Below are 24,461 nucleotides of genomic sequence, written 5' to 3'. Positions count from 1 at the left end.
GACCGGTTAGCCTGACATCAGTAGTGAGGAAAATGTTGGAATCAATTATTAAAGATGAAATAGCAGCACATTTGGAAAGCAGTAACCGGTTCGGTCCAAGTCAGCATGGATTTATGAAAGGGAAATCATGCTTGACAAATCTTCTGCAATTTTTTTGAGGATGTAACTTCTAGAGTGGACAAGGGATAACCAGTGAATATGGTGTATTTGGACTTTCAAAAGGCTTTTGACAAGGTCCCACACAAGAGATTGGTGTGCAAAATTAAAGCACATGGTATTGGGGGTAATGTACTGACGTGGATAGAGAACTGGTTGGCAGACAGGAAGCAGAGAGTTGGGATAAACGGGTCTTTTTCAGAATGGCAGGCAGTGACTAGTGGGGTGCCGCAGGGCTCAATGCTGGGACCCCAGCTATTTACATTATACATTCATGATTTAGATGAAGGAATTGAATGTAATATCTCCAAGTTTGCAGATGCCACTAAGCTGGGTGGCGGTGTGAGCTGTGAGGAGGACGTTAAGAGGCTGCAAGGGTGACTTGGACAGGTTAGGTGAGTGCGCAAATGCATGGCAGATGCAGTATAATGTGGATAAATGTGAGGTTATCCACTTTGGTGGCAAAAACATGAAGACAGAATATTATCTGAATGGCAGCAGATTAGGAAAAGGGGAGGTGCAACGAGACCTGGGTGTCATGGTACATCAGTCATTCAAAGTTGGCATGCAGGTACAGTAGACGGTGAAGAAGGCAAATGGTATGTTGGCCTTCATAGCTAGGGGATTTGAGTATAGGAGCAGAGAGGTCTTACTGCAGTTGTACAGGGCATGGAGAGGCCTCACCTGGAATATTGTGTACAGTTTTGGTCTCCTAATCTGAGGAAGGACATTCTTGCTATTGAGGGAGTGCAGCAAAGGTTCACCAGACTGATTCCCGGGATGGCAGGACTGACATATGAGGAGAGACTGGATTGACTGGGCCTGTATTCACTGGAGTTTAGAAGGATGAGAGGGGATCTCATAGAAACGTACAAAATTCTGACTGGACTGGACAGGTTAGATGCAGGAAGAAGATTCCCGATGTTGGGGAAGTCCAGAACCAGCGGACACAGTCTTAAGGATAAGGGGTAAGCCATTTAGGACTGAGATGAGGATGACTTCTTCACTCAGAGTTGTTAACCTGTGGAATTCCCTCCCGCAGAGAGTTGTTGATGCAAGTTCATAGGATATATTCAAGAGGGAGTTCGATATGGCCCTTACGGCTAAAGGGATCAAAGGGTATGGAGAGAAAGCAGGAAAGGGGTACTGAGGTGAATGATCAACCATGATTTTATTGAATGGTGATGCAGGCTCGAAAGGCAGAATGGCCTACTCCTGCACCTATTTTCTTTGTTTCTATGTTTCTATGCCCTTGCCTCAGCTCATCCGTTGCTGAAACCCTCATCCATGCCTTTGTTACCTCTAGACTTGACTCTTTCAACACGCTCCTGGCTGTCCTCCTGTATTCTAGCCTCCATCACCCCTGTGCTCGCTGACCTACTTTGGCTTCCTTCCAGTTAAGCAATGCCTTGATTTCAAAATTCTCATCCTTATTTTCAAATCCCCTCATGGCCTCGCCCCTTCCTACATCTATAATTCCCTCTAGCTCCGCAACTCCCCGAGATGTGTGCGCTCCTCTAATTCTGCCCTCTCAAGCATCCCTGATTATAATCACTCAACCGTTGGTGGCCGTGCCTTCTGTTGCCAAGGCCCTAAGCTCTGGAACTCCTCTAAATCTCATCTCTCCTCTCCTCTCTCTCCTGCGCTAATTTCTACTTGTGCGGCTCGGTGTCAATTTTTTTGTCTTATAATACTTCTGTGAAGCACCTTGGGATGTTTCACTACATTAAAGGTGCTATATAAATACAAGTTGTTGTTGTAATATGCACTCGTTTTCTACCCATTCACAGGTTTTATGCTAAATCCGCACAGCTTTAAGTTTAATCGCCTTTTGTGTCGAACTTTATCAAACCTTGAGGTACACTACAATATAGGGCTTGCCACAATCTACTTGGGGTTGTCACTTTCTCAAAGAAGTAAGTCAAGGGGCTGGATTTTCGTGAGGTTTGCAACCGGGTTTTCGTCACGATTTGACCCTCCCCGCTGAAAGCCCGGGCAAGATCCTCTGGTACCTGTTCCTATGTTACCTGTTTCCGGCAGCGCTTCCAAGTACCACCTGGGAGAGATGCGCCGACGTGCAACGACGCGGATTGCGTTTGCATCTGAGTTTCAGCACTCTCTCTCGACCCGTACGCTGCACCCAGAATAGCGACAGGTCAAACATGTCTGTGCAGCCCTGCCAGCAGCAGTAAGTATAAAAATCTGCAAAAAGGTAAGTTAAAGTTTTTATTTATTATAATTTTTTTGCAGCGACTCGATAGATAAGGATCTTGTAAATGTTTTGGGGAATTTTTTTTTTCCTCCTTTTCCCCCCCCCCCCCCCCCCCCCCCCCCCCAAGGCCTCTCCTGCAGCACTCCCGGCCCCGGACTTAAGTTGCCGAAACTCGTGGTTTGCACCATGAATGCTTGTGCAACGCCTCCCTTACTGATGCGCCCCGTAAAGGCAGAAAGTTCGGGCTAAAAATGGTAGCATGGCGAAAACGGTAAATTTAATGTACCGTTTAACCCCGAAAGCCTAAAAAGCCAGTCCAAGCAGTTTGTGTATTATTTTTTGTGTACTTTGTGTGTGGAAGTTGAAGAATGAAATGTTAGAAGTTTAGCTTCCCAATCTAATGTGGATTAGAGCTATTGAAGATATGTTGCAAATTAATTTTCCTGTTTAGTCGTATTTTATGTGGAAGATTAATGTCTTTGAAAGAAACTGATCGGTTTAACCCTGGAGGACGGATGGGTTATGTAAAAGTATATCAGATTTTCTGTAGTGATGAGCACATGCAGAAGCAATTACCATACCTGTACTTTGTTCATGTCCAGTGTGATATTCCAGTGACATCTGTGTTGGGTTATAAACCTATCATAGGAAGAAACATCTGTTACACCCAAAATGAAATGGAAAAAAAAATCTGCACTGAAATGCATCGTGTCGCAAGTTATGTGTTTTCCTGATCATAGAAGGCTTCAAATTTATTCTTAAACAAAAATCTTCAACTGTTACTTACATTTTGAGCTGACATACTAATAATTTTGTTGCCTGTAGTTTGTGGTGCAGTATAAATGCGTTACTCATTTTACTTTTTCAGGTGGTATCATGGAAAATTGGATCGTACAATTGCTGAAGAGCGGCTTTGTCAGGCAGGCCGATCCGGAAGCTATCTCATCAGAGAGAGTGATCGAAGACCGGGTTCATTTGTGCTTTCGTTTCTAAGTAAAACAGGCGTGGTCAATCATTTCAGGTGATAAACTTAACATTTTGCATCTAGTGATATTTAATGCGGGTGGGGGGGGGGGGGAGGGGACGAATGCGGACAGACAGGCGGGGCGATTTGAACATACTTTCTTGAAAATGCCAATTATAAATAATTTGGCTGGAGTGCTGCTGTTCCTTAACAGGGTGGAAAGTAATGTATTGCCAAGCTTCATGAAATTAACATATTTCTTTATTATTTGCACACTGCCCAGATTTAGGGGAATCTCTTTTTTTTTTAAAGTCAGCAGCGCCTGCTTATCCCCACCCTCTAAGAGGTCAAGGACCTGTTTGTTAGATTAGTTCTTATTTTCACCAGTTTTGAGAAGGTTAATTATTTGAAATTGTTTATTTTTAATTGACCCATAATTTTTATCGAAGTTGTAACATCCTACCGGTTCTTATGTAATAATTTGGCATGGCACTTAAAACAAAGCACTTGAACAAAGAAATAAAGTATGCTGAAGAGGAAGTTGTTGAATGCAATACAGGGTACTTCATTTGTGAAGGCGGTCAGGTAACACAAGTGAAGATGCAAATTTATTTTTATTTTGTAGGTCTCCTTCAGTGCCACACCAACTAAAGTGTTTATCCACAGAATCGGGGAGCTCCTTGTTATGTAAACTTCTACATTTTTTTATTCTTTGGCTAATGTTGCACGGTATTTTTCATTAAACTTGGGATGTGAACCAGTGTCAGTGTTGGCTCCTTAGGGTGCAATATGTGGCTCTGTAGCATTAATTGTAATGTCTCTGTCTTGGATCACCTTAAGTTAGGAACTTCTAATTGGTAGATCACTTACCATTTAGTGCATATTGACTCCGTATATAATTCGATGGTGGACATATGCCACCAGGTGCTTTTCAGGTGGATCGAGGAGGTCTGTGAATAGCAGTTTCAGAATTTTTGTGCCGCTGTAGAAAGTTGAAATTGCTGCATTTTGTCATCAGCCTTTTTGCCTCTCTTAAAGGCACTTTAGATATCTTGAAGCAAAGGCTTGTACTGTAGCTTGGAGACTGAGGAATGGGAGTCCAACTTGCTTAATCAACTGAAATGTCCAAACGTTTAATTTCCTTGCAACTATCTCGGGGAGGAAATCTAATGGTTCTGTTAAAGGCCACTCTACCTGTTCCACGACTGCTATTAGCTTTTGTCGATGCCAGGCATACTGTCTTAACACACTTATTAAATTAGGCGAATTGGACAGCATAGTTACATTTGCCAATTACATGAATGAAATTATTAAAAAAGCTTTATAACCTTATAACTCAGAATACATTGTTGTGGCCATTCTAGGATCATTGCGATGTGTGGTGATTATTATATTGGTGGACGACGATTTTCCTCGCTTTCAGATCTAATTGGTTACTACAGTCATGTGTCCTGCTTACTAAAAGGAGAGAAGCTTCTGTTTCCAGTAGCACCTCCAGAGGTCAGTGTATAAATTATAATTTAGAAATGTTAATGTTTTACCTATGTAAATACTAATATAACAAATGAAAAGCAGGGTGATAAAAGACTATCGTTACACTGAACCTTGCTCACTTTCCTCCTCCTCTTTGTTGCAGGTGTGCGCGGGCTCTCTTTTACCCCCTGTTTGCTCTCTCGCTCTCTTCCACCCCTTTCTCTTTCTCGTCTGTCTCAATTTTTCAACCCAGATTCAACAGAACTATGCAGCAATGGAAAGGAATTGTGTTAGAGGAGATTTTCTGTAATGGTGATCCCAAATGGTGACAACATACAACTTAGTCCTCTGGTGCTGAGAGGTTGGAGAGTATTGGGTATTAACTTATAAGATCAATATACATGTAGAGTTTCTTTTTGAACTTACCTTTTTTAATATTAGGACGCATTTTGCTGTAGAAATATTGGTGAGGCTAATGGCGCTCACCATTGTTAAAATGTAAATCGGACAAAACTCCCAGTAACTGCACATGTGCAGTTATACTTGGAAATCTGCAAGCTGCTGACCAGGTTGCCGTGCTGCTCCAGAAGCAACACTGTACCAGTATCTCGCCGAGAGATGCGACATTGAAATACATGGAATGACGTGAAGCTGCTGTACTTGCATGATAGATACTCACTAAACTTGCAAGAAAAAGTTGGGGCTTGTCCATTGCAGTGTAAGTAAATTTTTAACGACGTGATAATTCTTAATTACCACCAAACATCCTCTCTGGCACTGAAAAATTAACTTTTACAAGTGTGGAGTCTCATTCCTTCAGAGTTTCATTATTGTTGGAGACTTATTGAATTTTCTTTACTTTCTTCTTTGTCTTTGTTTCTCTCTCTACAGTATATCTATCTCTGACTGACAGGAGTTGGGGAGAGCTGGGGTCTGAAGTTAGTGTGTGGGAAGGTGTGCGCAGGGGACTTGGAGGGAGTAGCAATCTGGTGCTGGAGTTGGATTGGAAACTATGTTGAAGTCCAGGAGCATGACAGGCCTGTGGGGGACTTGAGTCTGATAGCATGATGAAAGGGCTATGTCTGAAACATTAATGTTTTCCTTTCTTTACAGGTGCTCCCTGATTTGCTGAGTGTTTCCAGCATTTTCTCTGTTTCAGATTTAAAGCATCTGCAGTTTTTTGTTTCACCGGTTACTGAAGTGTGCATGGTGTAAAATTCTTGGGGATCACAATCTCATTGATCACCTTAACCAATTGGCTTCTTGGTTCTCAGTTCTATTTAGCAGGTAAATAAGCAGTGTGTGCCATCTGGGCATTAATGAGTTGAAGATCAGTGGGAATTGGAAGATTGGCATCAACTAACACCATTCTAATTCAGACCATCAGGTATTGGTATAACAAATATTGATTACCTATTACTACAAGACAGTTAACTGCCACTTAATGTCACCTGTCTCACCTAGGAAGGTGAACATTCTGGTGAGACAGCCAAGTGTCCAGTGGCAGATTTACTGCACAAAAACTAAGCAAAGTAAATTGTTTTAAAATGCACAAATTTTCTGAATAAAACCCACAAGTTTAGAAACAAAAAAACAGAAATTGCTGGAACCATATTGTAGATCAGTCAGCATCAGTGGAGCGGAGACATCTTTTGGTGTAACCCTTCATGAGAATTGGGAAGACTGCCAATGGAAGTTGAGGGGTCTCCATGATAGTATCATAGAAAAGGCTTGTATGGTAGTAGAGCAGCAAAAGGGTTGCAGAGCCCTGGTGGCAAGTTGAAATTTATTTTTATCGCTGCCCTTTTCATTCCCATTGTTTGCGTCTGTCTCATCTGTCACCTGATAAGTTCAAAAGCCGGTTAGTCATACTCGGCGGCTATCATTTAAACGGAGTAGTGCTGCATGTTCTTTATTTAGTATCATTACTTGCACATACGTTTATATCGATTGAACTAAGTAACTGTTCATACCTATTGCTTTGTATGTTTTACATTACTGTGGAATAAAGCAGTTTAGATTCAAACCAAACTGCACCTCATCTAGTGATAATATGATCCATATTTGGAGAGATTGACGAAACCCACGAGCAAAAGGCACAAGTGTCTGCTCCAGATCATAAGGAGATGCCATCTCCAGGTTATGCTATTGTATAAGTAGATATAGTGAGCATCAACTCTCATGAAAGACTGCTTAAAGGGGCAACTGACACCACTGAACTCAAGCAAGTGTCTATGGCAGGTGGGAATTCATAAAAGCTAGCTTTAGGAGTTGAAGCCAAGTTTTATTAGTGTACATGTTGCAGTTATTGCCATTTTATGGTGATCCATCATGATTCTCATTTTAGGTAATGAATCCAGGAATCTAATGCCTTTCCTTTACGTTACCCATTCTTGTAACTTTAAGTTTGTTTCGTAGAAAACAGCCCTTGATAATTTTTCTCAGAAGCCGAAGTTAACAAAAGCCAGGTAGTGGAATGACCTTGTTTAATTTGGCTTTAGGGTAATGAAGTGGCTTTATAGAAAGGCTATTGGAGCTATGCAATGCACTCACCCCCACATGGTTTGCTACTAGAGTTAGGATTGTGTTTATTTAGTTTCCTTTCAAATCCTATCATCTGAATTGTTGCCTCATCAGCTGTCTCATTCCATCAACTTGGGGTTCTCCCTCTAGTTGTTCTCTGTATTGGTGACTATTTCTATTTTTCACCCAAGGCTATCAACTCTGCTGATAATGCCTCTCTACATTCATCAACAACCTTAAGATCACATGCCCTCATTGTATACAACCTCTTCTCGCATTGCAAAAGCTGAATTCCTACATGTTAGTCTCCAGCATGCCCTTTGGGGCAATGAAAATCTGGTTTCTACAAGTTTTTCAGAATTTCTTAATTGCTTCTGGTTGGACTTGCAAAAGACATTAGCTCTCCTCTATGACTCAACCTACATTTCAAATGAATTCTCACATCTCCACTTTTCCTGCTACCTTCAACAAGTTGGCTTTCCTCTTTATACCAAACTAATATTTTCTCCTCAACAACTACTACCTCTGTTTGTTCAAACCTGAATACTACGACTGTATCTGTGGAGGATCTTCTAATGCCCTTTGTGGTCATGAACTGGATATACGAAAATGCTTGTCTGATATGTGACCCGTCTCCCACAACAATCCACTGACCTCAGTTTTTCTACAACCTTTGTTGCATCTTTTATCATCAGTGCTCCTCCAAATTTATTTTTAAGTTACAAATATGTTGCCCTATATGCTCCATCTGTTTGCTGCAATTCCACGGTGTTGAAATTCCCAGGACCTTGAAACTCTTGACTCCTTCAGGCTTCATTCGCTTACAAACTTGTAAAATCCAAGCTTGGCAACACCTAATTGATATTTCCTGATTTAGCTACTCATTTCAACCTCAGAAATTTGGGTTTTGGACTTTCATCCCAGTTTCTCAATTGGAGAAAAACCTCCTAGCTATATAGAGTTCCAGCTGCTATTCAAGGGACTCCATTCCCCAGATCTTTTCCTCTTTTTCTCTCAGTTTTCATCACTGAACAAAGAGAGGTGAGAATGTGGAACTCACTACCACAGGGAGTGGTTGAAGTGAATAGTATAGATGCATTTAAGGGGAGGCTAGACAAGCATGAGGGAGAAGGGAATAAAGGGTTATGCTGATAGATTTAGATGAGGAAAGAAGAGAGGAAACTCGAGTGGGACATGGACTGTTTGGGCCGAATGGCCTGTTTCTGTGTCGTATATCCTATGTAGTAAAAGATTAAATACATTGTTGGGTTTTCAGCCTTAGACAGTGGGCGTTGTCTGATCCTACCTTTTCTTTGTGAAGCTTGGTATCTCTGTCTTCCTGTTTTTTCATGGATCAGGTAAGAGGAGTGAGAATGTCTGTTTGTAGAAATTGAAGAGGTTATCACTTGGTGATTCAAGTCCTGTTGCCATGGCACCGCATGTCTCAAAGGTATATTTTTTTCTTGTTTTGAGATGTGGCTGTTCAAGTAAAACCATCAGAGGATGGAAGGGACCTATACAAGATCAATAAAGATAACCCTACAAGGCAATTAATCTATATTTTAAACTTGCTTGAAAATCAACGCGCCACCATTGTGTACCCTGTTTTTGTGTACAAGATATCTTTATTTCATGGAATCCTAAAATGTTAAGTCACATGTTACAGAAATAGGTCATCAATATGCGCTGCTATTTTTCTCCACATCCACCGAATTTAATTCCACTCTACTGCATGTTTCCTATAGCCGTCAATATTCCTCCTTTTTCAAGCAAAACTTTTAGAATAATTTCAGTAATGTGCTCAGTATAGTGCCCCTCTGAAATAGACTGACAACTGACACTTAAGAAAATTGTAATTTGTTGCCTTAAATACCAATTTGTTTGATGCATAATGACATTATGTAATTAATTTTGTTGCCGTGTACTTAAATTTTGGTGTACTTCAATTGGTCTTGATGGTGTGTCCGTTCATGTCCTTCCACTGAATTTTTCAATTCCATGATTTCTAAGACACTAATTAGTAATCAGTCATGCGAGTGAAAGATGTTCATTGCGATGAGATGTCAATTCAAATTGATTGAATTCGATGTGTTTTGTGTCTGTTTAGAAACAATTTGACACCTCTAGCTCTGCCTCTGCCATTTGCACTTTTATGATTTAGGAGACATGGGGCTAGAATTTCCCCTGGGATCGGCCAGTTACTGGCCATTTTTGCCAAAAAGGCAAATTGCCGCCAATTTTACTCCCGATTATCGCCGGCGGTAATTTCTGCCTATGATTGCCTCCGGCATTGCTGCACATCGCCTGTCCATGTTTCCCACCCAAAAATCGATCAAAATTCCCCTACAGCGCAACTTTCCGCAAAAATGTTGTCTTTACTGCCTGTTATCGCTCTGGATCGAAACCGCCCTTTTTTTTTTAGCTACTTACCTTACTTGGGCCCAGAGTTATGCCTCCATTTTGTTTTTTTTTCTCTGGGGAAATAGCTGCATTTTTAGTTTCTCTTTCACTCCCAATGTATATTGAAGGAGGATAAGAAGAAACGGGAACATTTGATGAGAAACAAACGATAATCAGTCAGCAAGGCCTCATTGAAAATATTGCAACTGAGGTTTAAATTTCAGGCTTCTTCAAATTGTTTTCTGTTTCTTGTTTTATTTTGCAGTGCTTTCAAACATGTATTATTACCCTGAAATCTTACAGAAACCCTCCCTTGCTTTTGCAGGGTTCTCAACTCTTGCCATTCACTCTCAATTTAGAAAACATCGGTGTCTCAATCAGTAAAATTCTATTGCTTCAAAATATTTCCCCCGAATTTGCAGGGGTTCAACTGACTAAATTTTATTCCATTTTTAAAATCTACCTCTAATAAAGATGAGTTATTACCATGCACTTCCCCCCCCCCCCCCCCCCCCCAATTATGTTCTGGAAATGTTGAATCTTGCTGGCATATGACCCCGCGGGTACAGTGAACCATCTACTGCCTCAGCCAAGAGGACATTCTGATATGTAAGCCTAGATAGTCAGTGTTGATGGGCTATTTGAGCATTGGTGGGTGGGGGGAGTTATTGGAAACGAGTTGAAGCCTTAACTAATTGTTAAATCACTGCAGAATTAACAAATGACAATCTGCAGATGATCACCTTATGAAAGAAAAATAATTTTTAACTTTATTTTTCAGTTTTTAGTTCCAGTGAAGGGGACACATCCAAAGCATGATAAACTATATTTTCTCATTGACTATTGCGTTTTTCCACATTTTCTGTTGTATTTTGGATGTTTTTCCCCCACTGCTGGGTTAGTTTCTAATAGATGCATTAAAAACTTAAGATGTGGCAAACAGTAAGACCTAAACAGTACAGTTAAGAGCGACACTGGCAATCACACATTTAATGTAGTGTTTCCTAAAAGTTGTCATAGTTCCTCTTCCCAAAAGTGAGTGAGAAACAGTACAAGAATGGTTTAGTTGAATAAATGTTTTAAATAAAAGTTGTAATTTCTATTAAACTTTAACAATGTAGTAAATAATATAATTCTTATGATTTAAAATTTTACAAAACAAAACATTAACAACAACAGTATAAACAACAATCAAACCACTCCTGCACCCTCCCACGATTCTACCTGCGGCCACCTTTCCTCCCCAATCCCACCCCCCCCCCCCCCCGATCCTTGGACCTGACCCCACTCCTTCTCCTCCCACTATTCCTACCCCTGGCCCTGCCCACGTTGGGACCAATACGTCGTGCAGCAGCAGAACCCCTCGAGCGTGACTGCTGACATGAGGGTGACCATGGTAACGCTATGTGTGGGGGCTCTAGAGAAGATGGGGGTGCTGAGGACCCATCTTCAAAGTCTGAAGAAACTAGTTCCTCCCGACGATCAGGTGCTGTCACCATTGGTGGTATGTCGCCTTTGGGTGCAATGCCATAATCCCACGGCTGTTGATTGCCGCATAGCATTGGCATTGACAATCTGGGTATTCTCTCTCACCGCAGCAATCCGTGTCCTCCGATTGACGGGCTACTAAAGCTGCGATGTTTGTGGACAACCCAGCAGTGGCCTGGAGGCGCTCTCGACTCAAGTCGATGCTCATCCTGGACAGTCCCACTATGTCCAGGCTCGCATCTGCCTGTCTCTCAACATTCCCACCTAGCTGGATCAGCCGGCGTGGATTCAGCATGGGGGTCGATGTGCGCCGCTGCATGCTGCTTGGTCCTGCTTCCTCAGGCCGGAATCCAGGAAAGTTGGATTCCGACGACGAACCGGTGGCCGCAGGTAGAAAGGACCCTTGAAGTCCCGCCACCCCTCCCTCCTGCACCACCACCGTGACACAATTTTGAGGAGTGTTTTCCTCCTGCTCCTGCAGCTTCGACTCTTCCACCACCATCTCTTCATTCCCTCCAATGACTCCTCTCTGGGAGGGGCAGCTCCACCTCTACAATTGTAAAAACATAACATTAATGGTTGGCGACAGGGGAGGGGTCAGAGGTAACACGAGAGCAATTCACTTTGCGCAGGCTTATGTTGAGAACAAACATATATTAACGAGAATCATTACATGAAACTATCATAAGCAAAGTAGACCGAAACTGCAGGACATAACAAAACTTGAGTCCCAGACAGTTGCTTTCCAAGTGGCAGAGTGATCAACCAAAAAATCATGTCAAACTAACAACATTTCGTGCTCCCAGCATTGCATTACATTCTACATTATATTGCCATAAGATTGAATTACATGACCTCAGTACAGCCCAGGGATTATTCAGACTTGCCCTGAGAACTAGTTCGACACCAACACACGTGGCAGTGCGATCATACGACCCCGTCAGGGCTGCAGCGCAATCCTCAAGGCCCGTTTTGCAGAGCTTCATCCTATTGCCGGCTAATTATTTTTTTTGCAAAAGTGACAAAAAATGTCAACTAATTTCACAGCTATTAATATGGAACACACATACACACATTATATTTAAATATATATTGGGGATATATATATATCCCTAATTAATGGTCCCCATTCTTTTCGTCAACGAGTGCACCATTTTTAAGTTCTCTTAGCATGCAAGTGTTCCATGATGAACATGTGAAAATAAAGAGGACTAATACAATGAGATCGATGATGGGTAATAAAAAATGGACATGCTTATTTGTACTGCAAAAATGTCCAATAGGCTCCACCCATTATTTCTGATTGGTCCCATTGGAGGATAAGCCACACCCTGAAGTTTCACCTTGGAATGTGTGACTGGAACCGCCCATCCCAAGATCGCACTGACTTTGCAAATTGTAACTTGATCCACTTTGACTTCCTGAAGCGCCAGGAGAAAGCAAGGGCCAGCCAAAGTGCCTTACCCCAGTCCAAGTGCATGCCTCCCCCCCCAGCCGAAGTGCCTTACCCAAGCACAAGTGCATCCTCTTTTCTGCCCCCCACCCCCCACCAGGTCCTAATAGATGGGGCATTGTGTATGGATTGTTAACAGGTTCAGGTTTATTGGGTATGAAGTGAATAGTGACACTGTCATCACTGCTGGATATCATCCACTCCAATGATGTCCCTTGTAGGGGTTGGAAGAATGTGATCAGTCTTTCCTGAGTTCGCTCTCTCTCTCTCTCTCTCTCTCTCTCTCTCTCTCTCTCTCTCTCTCTCTCTCTCTCATTCATATATATATATTATATCTCTCTCTCTCTCTCTCTCTCTCTCTCTCTCTCTCTCTCTCTCTCTCTCTCTCTCTCTCTCTCACCCAGTCTCTCTCTCTCTCTCTCTCTCTCTCTCTCTCTCTCTCTCTCTCTCTCTCTCTTCACCCAGTCTCTCCCTCTCTCTCTCTCTCTCTCTCTCTCTTCACCCAGTCTCTCTCTCTCTCTCTCCACACAGTCTCTCTCTCTCTCTCTCTCTCTCCATCCAGTCTCTCTCCCCACACTGTCTCTCTCTCTCTCTCTCTCTCTCTCTCTCTCTCTCTCTGTCTCTGTCTCTGTCTCTCTCTCGCTGCCCGCCCCCTTGGGTTGGATAGACTGGATGTTGGGAGGATGTTTCCCCTGGCTGAGAAGTCTAGAACAAGGGGTCTCAGGTTACAGGGTAGGAAATTTAGGACCGAGACGAGGAGATATGTTTTCACTCAGAGGGTGGTGAACCTGTGGAATTCTCTACCACAGAAGGCTGTGAAGGCCAAGTCACTGAATATATTTAAGAGGGAGGTAGATAGATTTTTAGAAACAAAAGGCATCAAGGGGTATGGGGAAAAAGCGGGAATATGTTGAGATAGAGGATCGGCCATGACCATATTGAATGCCAGTGCAGACTTGAAGGGCCGAATGGCCGCCAACTACTATTTTCTATGTTTCTATGTTTCAAAATCACTTTATACACAGATCTTATTCAACAGCTCCTCTCCCTCAAATTAACCCACCTCTGCACTTTCAAAATGTCCAGCACTCTATGTTCTCTGCGCATACAGGGTCTCCTTTGACCCCGAAATCGCGGGAGAATGCCTGCACATGCGTTTTCCAGGGGTGCTGCTTGCCTTCAGATCGCTGACTTTTCGGCCCTTCGCCACCGCCCGCTCCAGCCCGCTACCGCAATGCATCGCCACCACTGAAAATCACAGGAGCGCGCAGCAGCGGTATTCCGGCGGTTGAAAAGACGCAACTGCCGGAATGCTGCTAAGAATCGGCGGCAGTGATCCCAGGGGAAATTGTAGCCCATGGTAAATAAAGTGGGATGTGTTATCTTATTAATCAATCATGTACTCCATGTACGAAACTGAATAATTTAAAGCAGTATGTTTAAATTCTATTTTGATATGAATTTCTTTTGTAAAAATTATTTACGAATTGTTTTTCCTATCCAAAATTATAGCCTGTTGAGGACAGGAGGAGAGTTCGAGCCATCTTGCCATACACCAAAGTGCCAGACACAGATGAAATTAGGTAAGTCTTTGAAATAAATTTGTTTTACCCAGATGAACAAATATTTTCATTTCCTTTTTTAAAATATTTTTGCTGAATTCTTGTACTTAACATCTGGAGCATCAAGTGCAATATTAAATGCTCCCAGACCAGGTAGTTCAGGTTGAACCTCCCTTATCTGGCACCATTCCCGGCCACCGGGTAGCACATGCACGGAATTCCAACATGAACAAATTGAAATGCTTCCTCGCTGCCGACTCCTGCAAATCGCTGGCCTAACCCCGCGATCCACCACCCCCCCTATCCCCCACAATCTCTCTGCCGCACTCCCAGCCCCAAGCCAGCTAGCCCCGATAGCCCCTTGCTCAGTACCTGTACCATCCAATTATTCGTGACCACCCCTCGTCCGGCAAAATCCCTTATCCGGCACAGGCCCGGTCCGAGGGTGCCGGATAAAAGAGGTTCAACCTGTACACGCTTATGCCAGATCTCCCAAAGGTGTGTCATAACCATAACCTCAGAACAGTGCCCATACTAAGATAGTCATACTACTATCCTCTGCATATTGGAGTAAATCCAAGTTTACAGCAGGAAAGGTAATCTACAGTCTCTACCCTCTTTTAACTCCACTTCCTTCTGCGTCACACTGGAAGAAACTTCCTCAAGTCGCTCCCAACTGCCTAGCCTTTGACCCTCCATTTGCTGTGATCTGTCCTGCAACTGTTGATTTGCTGAACCACTCTTTGTCCCTAGCAAAACATTCACTGCCTCCCATCCCTGTCATTCCCTGTGTGACCTCCCATCTTTATTTTTATTCATTCCTGGGATGTGGATGTCGCTGGCAAGGCCCATCCCTAATTGCACTTGAGAAGGTGGTGATGATCTACCTTCTTGAATTGCTGCAGTCAGTATGATGAAGGTACTCCCACAGTGCTGTTAGGGAAGGAGTTCCAGGATTTCGACCCAGCGACGATGAAGGAACGGTGATATATTTCCAAGTCAGGATGGTGTATGACTTAAAGGGGTACTTGGAGGTGGTGATGTTCTCATGTGCCTGCTGCCCTTTGTCCTTCTAGGTAGTAGAGGGTTTGTGAGGTGCTGTCGAAGAAGCTTTGGCGAGTTGCTGCAGTGCATCTTGTAGATGGTACACACTGCAGCCACGGTGCCCCAGTGCTGGAGGGAGTGAATGTTTAAAGTGGTGGATGAGATGCCAATCAAGCGGGCTACTTTGTCCTGGATGACATTGAGCTTCTTGAGTGTTTTTGGAGCTGCATTCATCCAGGCAAGTGGAGAGTATTCCATCACATTGATTGTGCCTTGTAGATGGTGGAAAGGCTTTGGGGAGTCAGGGGGTGAGACACTTGCTGCAGAATACCCAGCTTCTGACCTGCTCTTGTAGCCACAGAATTTATGTGGCTGGTCCAATTAAGTTTCTGGTCAGTGGTTATCCACAGGATGTTGATGGTGAGGGTTTTGGTGATAATGCCGTTGAATGTCAAGGGGCGGTGGATAGATGCTCTCTTGTTGGAGATAGTCATTGCCTGGCACTTATGTGGCGCGAATGTTACTTTGCTGTCTCAAGCCCAAGGAGTGCACAATTCAGCAAATCTGATGCAAAACTGGCTTAGCCATCCACTCCTAGACCTGGCTCAACCACATCAAATGTGATCCACATTGGCTCCCAGTTCCCCCAATGCCTCAGATCTAAAATTTTCATCCTTGTTTTTAAATCTCTGCATTGGCTCGCCCGTTCTTATTTCTGTGTCTTAATCCAGCACTGTAACCTCCTCTTCCCATCCCTGAAATCTCCATTCCTCCAATTATGGCCTCTTGAGTACCCTTCTCCCTTCAGTCAACTTGATCCTATTGTCTGGGATTGCTTCCCGAAGGAAGAACAAACTTGTATTAATATCCCGCCTTCCATGTCCTCAACATCCCAAATTGCTTCGCAGCTAGAGTTACCTTTTGAAGTGTAGTTAGTTATTGTTATTTTGTAAATGTGGCAGCTAATTTGTGCACATCATGGTGTGAGAGATTTTCTGTCTATCTGAACAAGGTGGGCCTTGGTTTAATGTCTTTTTTTCAAAAGGTGACACCTCTGATTATGCAGCACACCCTCAGTACTGCATAGAAGTGTAGATTAAGTTCTCAAGTCCTGCAGTGGGGTTTGAACCCATAACCTTCTGTCTCAAGTGTACTATTACCAAGTCAAGCTCACACTTATTTTTTACTTAGCATTTCATACCAGCCTCGTTTTGTCAAGTGTTTTCTGGGTCCACCTTCGGAGTGATTGAAAAAACACACATGCAAGAGACATGAATACCATGAATAAAGGGGGATATATTTCCAAGTCAGGATGGTGTATGACTTAGAGGGGTTCTTGGAGGTGGTAGTGATCTTGTGCGTCTGCTGCCCTTGTCCTTCTAGGTAGTAGAGGGTTCGTGAGGTGCTGTCGAAGAAGCCTTGTAAATCGTCCTGCCTCTCCAACTCCTTTAAGACCCTCCTTAAACCTCACTTCTTTGACTAAGCTTTGGTCACCGCTTCTAATTTCTTCCTTACACCTCTGTGAAACATCTTGGGATGCTTTTCTTCATCAAAGCTATTATATAAATGCAAGTTGGTGGAAGAAAATCAAAGCATCAAAATGATAGTGGGCCACTTGCCTCATTGAGCCAGTTCCACCTTTATTAGCTGTACCAGTTCTATATTCTCACTGTCATTTTCCTCCCATTTTTTTATTATCTAAGATCCTTACTTCCCAAATAAGTATATTTTTAAATGCTTAAATTGATTTTGCATCAGTGGCCTTCTAGGGCACTGTGCTTCACATTGGCATAATCTATGAAAGCATTTTTTTAAAACCAGTGTCTCAAATTCGGGTCCGGCATAGATACTACTTGGGTTCCTCTCATATGTGGTCTGACCGTCTTTCTTTTATGGGAATTGACTCTCCCTCCCTTTTATCTACTTGTGTGAAAACATAACATGGGGATGTAACAATAGCACCCTCTTGTGTTCTGGACTGGGTATTTATGTCTCTTGCATGTGTGCTTTTTCAATCACTCCGAAGGTGGACCCAGAAAACACTTGACGAAACCAGGCTGGTACGAAATGCTAAGTAAAAAATAATGAACATGCTGAGCTTTCCCACAATGCTTAATAACCATTTTTAATGTATCGTATCAAGGTCCACCTGTCGCGGCATAGTCAGAAATCCTGGTACTAGACCGACTACTGGCTTAGTTTGAATTCTGAGGTTATGCACCCTCTTTCTAGATTTTTCTACTAGAAGTAAGGGCAATTGCCTATCTATTCTCTTCATTATTGTAAACATTTTGATCAGATCGCCTGTAATCTCCTCACTTTTTAAGGAAATATAATCAAAATTTCAGTTATGGGCAATCCAGCCTCTCATCCAAAACGTCATTGGACTTTCTCCAAGGCCAACACATCCTTCTGATGACTGTCCAAAATGGACCACAACATTCCCCTTGAGGTCTATCCAGCGCTCTGTATAATTGCAGTAATGCTCCCTTGCTTTCATATTCTATACCTCTTGTGATGTATTACAGTTTATATTAGTCTTTTATATCACTTTTGACACTTGTAGGCTATCTTTTAATGACTTAAACAACTGGAGGGAATTCCAGAGCTTCAGGTTTAGATGGTTAAAGGCACAACTGCCAATGGTGAGGAGATGGGTGTAGTTGATGCTCAAGAGCCCAGATTTGGAGGAATGCACTGTTCTCACAGGATTGTAGGTCTTGCGAAGGTAGCAGAGGCAGGGAGGGATGAGACCATGAAGGGATTTGAACAGAAGGATGATGATTTTAAATGTAAGGCATTGGGAAAACATAGAGCCATTGTAGATTAGTGAGCACAGGGGTGACTGGTGAGCAGGTCTTGGTGTCGGATAGGATACCATCAGAGTTCGGATGAGATGAAGTTTATGGGGGGTGGAGAATGAGAGGTTGAACATCTGAGTAATTAAGTATGGAGGTGACAAAGCCAGCAATGTGTGTTTTGGTCCCAGATGAGCTGAGGCAGGGGTAATATGCACAGTGTTACAGAAGTTAAAGTGAAGTATCCTGTGATGGGCAGGATATGGTGTTGGAAGCTCAGCTTAGGGTCAAATAGAATGCTGAAATTGCAAACAATCTGGTTCAATTTGAGACGGTGGCCGGGAAGGGAGATGGAATTGGTGGCAGGAGCTGAAGACAGTGTGTTCAGTATTTCCCATGTTTGACTGGAGGACTTGCTCTGTCCCTGATGATAGATTCTTTTTTTTTCTTTTAAGTTTGTCATAGTAAGGGAAGCCACTGTTGAGGAATGCAACAAATTCTATTTCCGTCACCCAGCATCAGCAAACAGTCTGATTATTATAGTACAGGTAAATGAAGAGCACAATTCCCTCCACTCCAGCCTAACAATGTGCCTCAGCCCTTTTCTCTACTAGTATTGCATTTGTTCAGTCTCCTACAACAAACATCCTTAGGCCTGACTTAGTGACTGCAAATTAGTGCTGAATTAGGAGCAGTTTTGTGCTATAGGTTTATGCAAATAAAAACTGGACTGAGACCGCCCAATCCCACTTCACACGATACCATTACAGCCAGCCAGCAGTGGACAGTTTCACTCCTTGACTTTGGGCTGGAATTAAACATGGGTCCCAGAAACAACAGGCTAATGTCTAACTCTCTATGCATCCAGTTCTCCTTGCAGATTACTGGACTTTTGCCTGCATTTGATGTGCTTCTTCCTCCTTTTGTGAGTAAAGGTGCATTAAAAAAAATTTAATAGTTGCTGCTTTCCATCCTCTGAAATATTTCTTGAATCCAATGAGTTTGGAAGATTATAACTTATCCCCAATTTCTTCAAAGATTCTAACTAATGCAATCCCAGTTATTGACTATTTTTCATGATCTTGATTTTAAAAACCATGTGGCCTAGGGATTTGTTGGACTTCAGAGCCATTGTTTTCACTATTCCAATTTTTCTGTTTTTACTGATTCCTGTAAATTAATGCTCAAGATTAATATCTAGTCGTCCCTGGACCTCTGGTATTATATCATCCTTCTCCATTGCGGTGAGGAAAGCAAGATATTAATTTAGCATTTTCACTATATCCATCCCCTCTTGGTCATATAAATAATTCTAAATGACCCACCTCTTCCGTTTGTTTAAGATGTTTCAGTATTGATATTGCTTACGTGATCTCCCCTTCCGAGACTCTAAAAATTAATCTGGGATAACCAGTCAGTTATTTTCACTGCTGTCAAGTGGGCACTCCATACTGCTGTTCCCATTAGCCTATTTTATGTTTTCGATGTTTCATCGTGGGCCACCCTGACCTGCGAGAGGGCACCATTGCAGGTCGGGAGGATAAAAGAGCATACCACTGCAGCTTCCAGCGCGAGCTGCTACAATGTGCGACGGCTTCCAGGAGGGCGACTGGATGACGTAATCAAAACCCAAGTCGCCGTGTGGAGCGTGGGCAGGAACATCGGCAAGGCCCAGGTATAGCGGAGGAGCGGGAAGGTCGGGTCGGATGAGCAGCGAGAGATCGTGGCAGAGGTATATAGTGATTGAGGCGGAGGAGCAATAAGATATTGTGGCTGATATTCGGCGAGTGATTGTGGCAGAGGTGCGGCAAATGTTTGGTGAGGAGGTGCGGTGAGAGTTCATGACGGAGGTGCGGCGAATGTTTTGTGGCAGAGGAGCGGTGAGAGATCGTGACGGAGATGCGGTGAATGTTTTGTGGCGGAGCGGTGAGAGATCTCGACGGAGGTGCGGCAAATGAGGGTACGGGGCCCAGAAGAGCCCAGGGGCAGCAGGGGCCAGCCCACACTGCGATATGTGTGCGCACTAGGTCCGTGCAGCTGAGCAGGTCTCCAGTCGTTCTGGTAAACCCTTGCCACTGGATAAAGGCCTAGCTCTGTCAAGCCCGTGTGGTGGCTGGTGTGCAACGGTCCACACACGTTAAAAAAAATCCACGCACAGGCATCTTCCACCCCTAGAGTTCAGGACTGGAATATCTGGTCCTTCATTGAAATATCTGTGAACTCATCCCTTTTAGTGTGGAAGCAAGTCATCCTCATTCGAGGGACCGCCGATGATGATGATGATTTTTTATGTTTTATCTTTTGAGAGGACTTAATGCTCCTACTTGTCTGTAATTCAAGATGCCAGTCATTGAATTTTTAAGTGTTGTATGAAAGGATTCAATCCATATATTGTGGCAGAGAACCACAATAATAGGCTCTCTTGTCTTTACAACATTTTCAATAATTAGGGTGTGGACATAAGAGTTTGGAGCAGGAGTAGGCCGTACAGCCCTTCAAGCCTGCTCCACCATTCAGTAAGATCATGGCTGATCTTTAACCTCAACTCCTTCTTCCGTATCGATCCCCAGATCCCTATATCCCTTGATTCCCCAAGAATCCAAACATCTATCTCGCTTAGCCTTGAATATACTCAACGACTCTCATCCACAGCCCTTTGGGGTAGAGAATTCCAAAGATTTGCAACCTTCTGAGTGAAGAAATTTCTCCATCTCAGTCTTAAATGGCCAACCCCTTATCCTGAGACTATGTCCCCTAGTTCTAGACACTCCAGCCAGGGGAAACAACCTGTCAGCATCTACCCTGTCAATCTGCTTCAGAACACTACATGTTTCAATGAGATCATCTCTCATTCTTCTAAACTCCAGAGAGTATAGGCTTAGTCTACTCAATCTCTCCTCCATTGTACAACCCTCTCATCTCAGGGATCAATCTAGTGAACCTTTGTTGCATTGCCTCTAAGGCAAGCATGTCCTTCCTCAGATAAGGAGACCAAAACTGTGTACAGTACTCCAGGAGTGGTGTCTCCAAAGCCCTGTACAATTGTAGCAAGACTTCCTTTTGTACTCCAATCCCCTTGCAATAAACAACAACAACTTTTATTTATATGGTGCCTTTAACATAGTAAAACATCCCACAATGCTTCACAGGAGTATTATAAGACAATTTTGACACCAAGCTATATAGGAGAAATTGTGCAGATGACCAAAAGCTTGGTCAAAGAAGTAGGTTTTAAGGAGCGTCATAAAGGAGGAAAGATAGGCAAGAGTGGTTTAGGCAGGGAATTCCAGAGCTTAGGCCCTAGGCAACAGAAGGCACAGCCATCATTGGTTGAGCGATTATAATCAGGGATGCTCAAGAAGGCAGAATTAGAGGGTCGGGGGGGTGGGGAGGTGCTGGAGGAAGTTACAGAGATAGGGAGGGGTGAGGCCATGGAAGGATTTGAAAACAAGGAAGAGAATTTTGAAATCTATGCATTGCTTAACCGGGAGCCAATGTTAGCGAGCACTGGGTGATAGGTGAACGGAACTTGGTGCAAGTTAGGACGCAGGCAGCTGAGTTTTGGATGACCTTTATAAAGGCCAACATGACATTTGCCTTCCTAATTGCTTGCTGTACCTGCATGCTAACTTTCTGTTTTTCCTGTACGAGGACACCAAAATCACTCTGAACACCACTAGTTTCTCACCATTTAAAAATTTTTCTGTTTTTCTATTCTTTCTACCAAATTAAATAACCTCTCAATTCCCCACATTATACTCATCAGCCACCTTATTGCCCACTCACTTAACCTGTCTATATCCCTTTGAATGCTCTTTGTGTCCTTCTCACCACTTACTTTCCCACCTAGCTTTGTATCGTCAGCAAACTTGGATACATTGCACACTGTTCCTTCATCTAAATCATTAATATAGATTGTAAATAGCTGAGGCCCAAGCACTGATCCTTGCAGCACCACACTAGTTTCAGCCTCACAACTGGAAAATGCCCCATTTATCCCTACTCTGTTTTCTGTCCAATAACCAATCCTCTATCCATACTAATATATTGCCCCCAAGCCCCATGAGCCCTTATCTTGCGTAGCAACCTTATATGTGACACACTATGGAATGCCTTTTGGAAATCCAAATACATACTACCACTGATTCCCCTTATGTACCCTGCTAGTTACATCCTCAAAAAATGTAATACATTTGTTAAACATGATTTCCCTTTCCTGAAACCATATTGACTCTGCCTAATCATAATTATAATTTGACTGTTACCATTTCCTTGATGATGGATTCCAGCATTTTCCAGACGACTGATGTCAGGCTAACTGGCCAATAGTTCCCTGTTTTCTTTCCCTCCTTTCTTGACTAGTGGGGTTATATTTGCTATCTTCCAATTTGCTGGGACCATTCTAGAATCTCGGGAATTTTGGAAGATCACAGCCAATGCAGCCACTATCTCTGCAGCCACCTCCTAGAACTCTAGGATGTAGGCCGTCGAGTCCAGGGGATTTGTTGATGAAATGTGCTGTGGTTAACCACTTGCACGAGGCTGATATCAAGTGAGAGAAAATTACCTTGAAGAATTGAATCGGCAACAGGAGTGAACTGAAGGATGGGCAAGATACTTTGTCTATTTTGCATAAGATTTTGTTTGTTTTGATTCTAAGGTACGAACAGTTATTTTAATCGGAGTATCAATTTAGTTGCTGTGGTTTCAACACGGGTATTGTTTTGTTTTCATAGTTTTCTGAAGGGGGATATGTTTATTGTTCACAATGAACTGGAGGATGGATGGATGTGGGTGACCAACCTGCGAACTGATGAGCAAGGCCTCATTGTAGAGGACCTAGTGGAGGAAGTGGTGAGTAGCTGAAATTAAATCATTCTAAAGTTTCCAATTTCTTATTTATTCACACGATGTATACCAAAAATGCTTACCTGAAAATGTTGGGAATTTTCATTATCTGAATAATATATAAAAATGAGAAATCTTGAGAAATGGCCATTTGAGCAATTTTGTAAAGTTAGTTTCCCTTAAGTATGTGAGCTTTTCTTAACTGTTTTGGGGTAATTAAGAAGTGTTACATTCCAGATATGTATAGAAATTCTGGGGCATTGCCCTCTAGAAACATTGGTAAAAGTTGATTTCAAGTTGCAAGAAATAAGATGAGAATTTTTCATATAAAGGCTTTAATGCTATACATAAATAAATCCCATGTGTAGAGAACTATTATAGCAGGAACATATGTTTGCAGTTTTCAATGAGCTGATAGATCACATTTACATTATGCAGTTAATGATGGGACTTACAACTTGAGGTTGTTAACCCAGCGGTTTCACATTTTCTTCATTATTTAGTGCATTCCTGCTTGTTGTCGTAGATTAGGAAATCTTGTCCACCATTCAGCAGGGAAGTCATTATGTGTGTATATATAGCATTAAAGCCTTTATATGAACATTTCTCATATTTCTTGAAACTAGCACCCAATTAGCTTAAACTGTATGCAGAATTACATAGGTGTTCCTGTCTTAGACGTCACATCTTTCCTCTGCGTCCATTGCAATTCAGTCAAAATCATAACTATAGAATCAGAAATGTCCAAACCTTATACTACTCAGACTTTGATCTGTAATCTTGGTCATTGAGAAACCACTCTGCGAGATTAAGGCAATTATTAAACAATGGACAGCTAGTAATATTAAAACGTCTACAAAGGCCCGTCTAAAATTACCTTGGCAGGGTGTTGATGAGCACATCGAAGATTGTTGTTCTGAATAGATTTTCATGTTGATTAATTGGCCCCCTTCACCACCCTCCTTGCCCCGCACCCCCCCCCCCTCCATCCCCAATGTATTGTGAGGTTTCGATTGCTTGGGTCATTGTTTTCCTCAGAGGTTATGTCAGCTCGTAATACAACATTTAGGCTTTTTTTTTCTGTTATGCTTCCAGCAATGCCAGAAAAACAGCCATTTTTCCAGCATGCAGTGGCAGAAGCCATTTTGAGGTGGTGCTTTTCTTCAAAGAATCAGTTTTTAAGATGCAACAAGAGTGGTTATAATAATTGAATTAATAATCCAGAGGCCTTGACTAATAATTCAGAAAAAGTGAGTTCCAATCCCACCATGGCAGTTTGAGTCTTTGAATTCCATTTAAAATAAAATCTGGAAGTAAAAAAAGTAGTATCAGTATAAGTGACCATGAAGCTGTCAGACTGTCATATAAATCCAACTGGTTTACTGTTGCCCTTTAGGAAAGGGAAACCTGCTAACCTAACCTGGCCTAGCCTATATGTTGTCTCCTAACTTAGAAGTGTCCCAGCAAGCCACTTGGGTGTATCAAGCCACTAACTGGAACTCCCTATCTAACAGCATTATGGATGCACCTTCACAACACG

General features: G+C 42.6%; 1 protein-coding gene across 3 annotated transcripts in view; it reads left to right on the top strand.

Annotated features, from left to right (window-relative positions):
- The window catches only part of LOC139267267 (ras GTPase-activating protein 1-like), a 237,031-nt gene that overhangs the window by 77,689 nt on the left and 134,881 nt on the right, over positions 1-24,461 (top strand). For all 3 annotated transcript variants that reach the window (XM_070885318.1, XM_070885309.1, XM_070885326.1), the window contains exons 2-5: positions 3,237-3,389; positions 4,697-4,832; positions 14,182-14,252; positions 22,810-22,927. In XM_070885318.1, coding sequence (XP_070741419.1) covers positions 3,237-3,389; positions 4,697-4,832; positions 14,182-14,252; positions 22,810-22,927 — 478 coding nt within the window. The remainder of the gene's footprint in view (positions 1-3,236; positions 3,390-4,696; positions 4,833-14,181; positions 14,253-22,809; positions 22,928-24,461) is intronic.

The sequence above is a fragment of the Pristiophorus japonicus genome, chromosome 1, assembly GCF_044704955.1.
Source record: "Pristiophorus japonicus isolate sPriJap1 chromosome 1, sPriJap1.hap1, whole genome shotgun sequence".
Lineage (NCBI taxonomy): Eukaryota > Metazoa > Chordata > Chondrichthyes > Pristiophoridae > Pristiophorus > Pristiophorus japonicus.
This window is presented reverse-complemented; position numbering and strand designations above follow the sequence as displayed.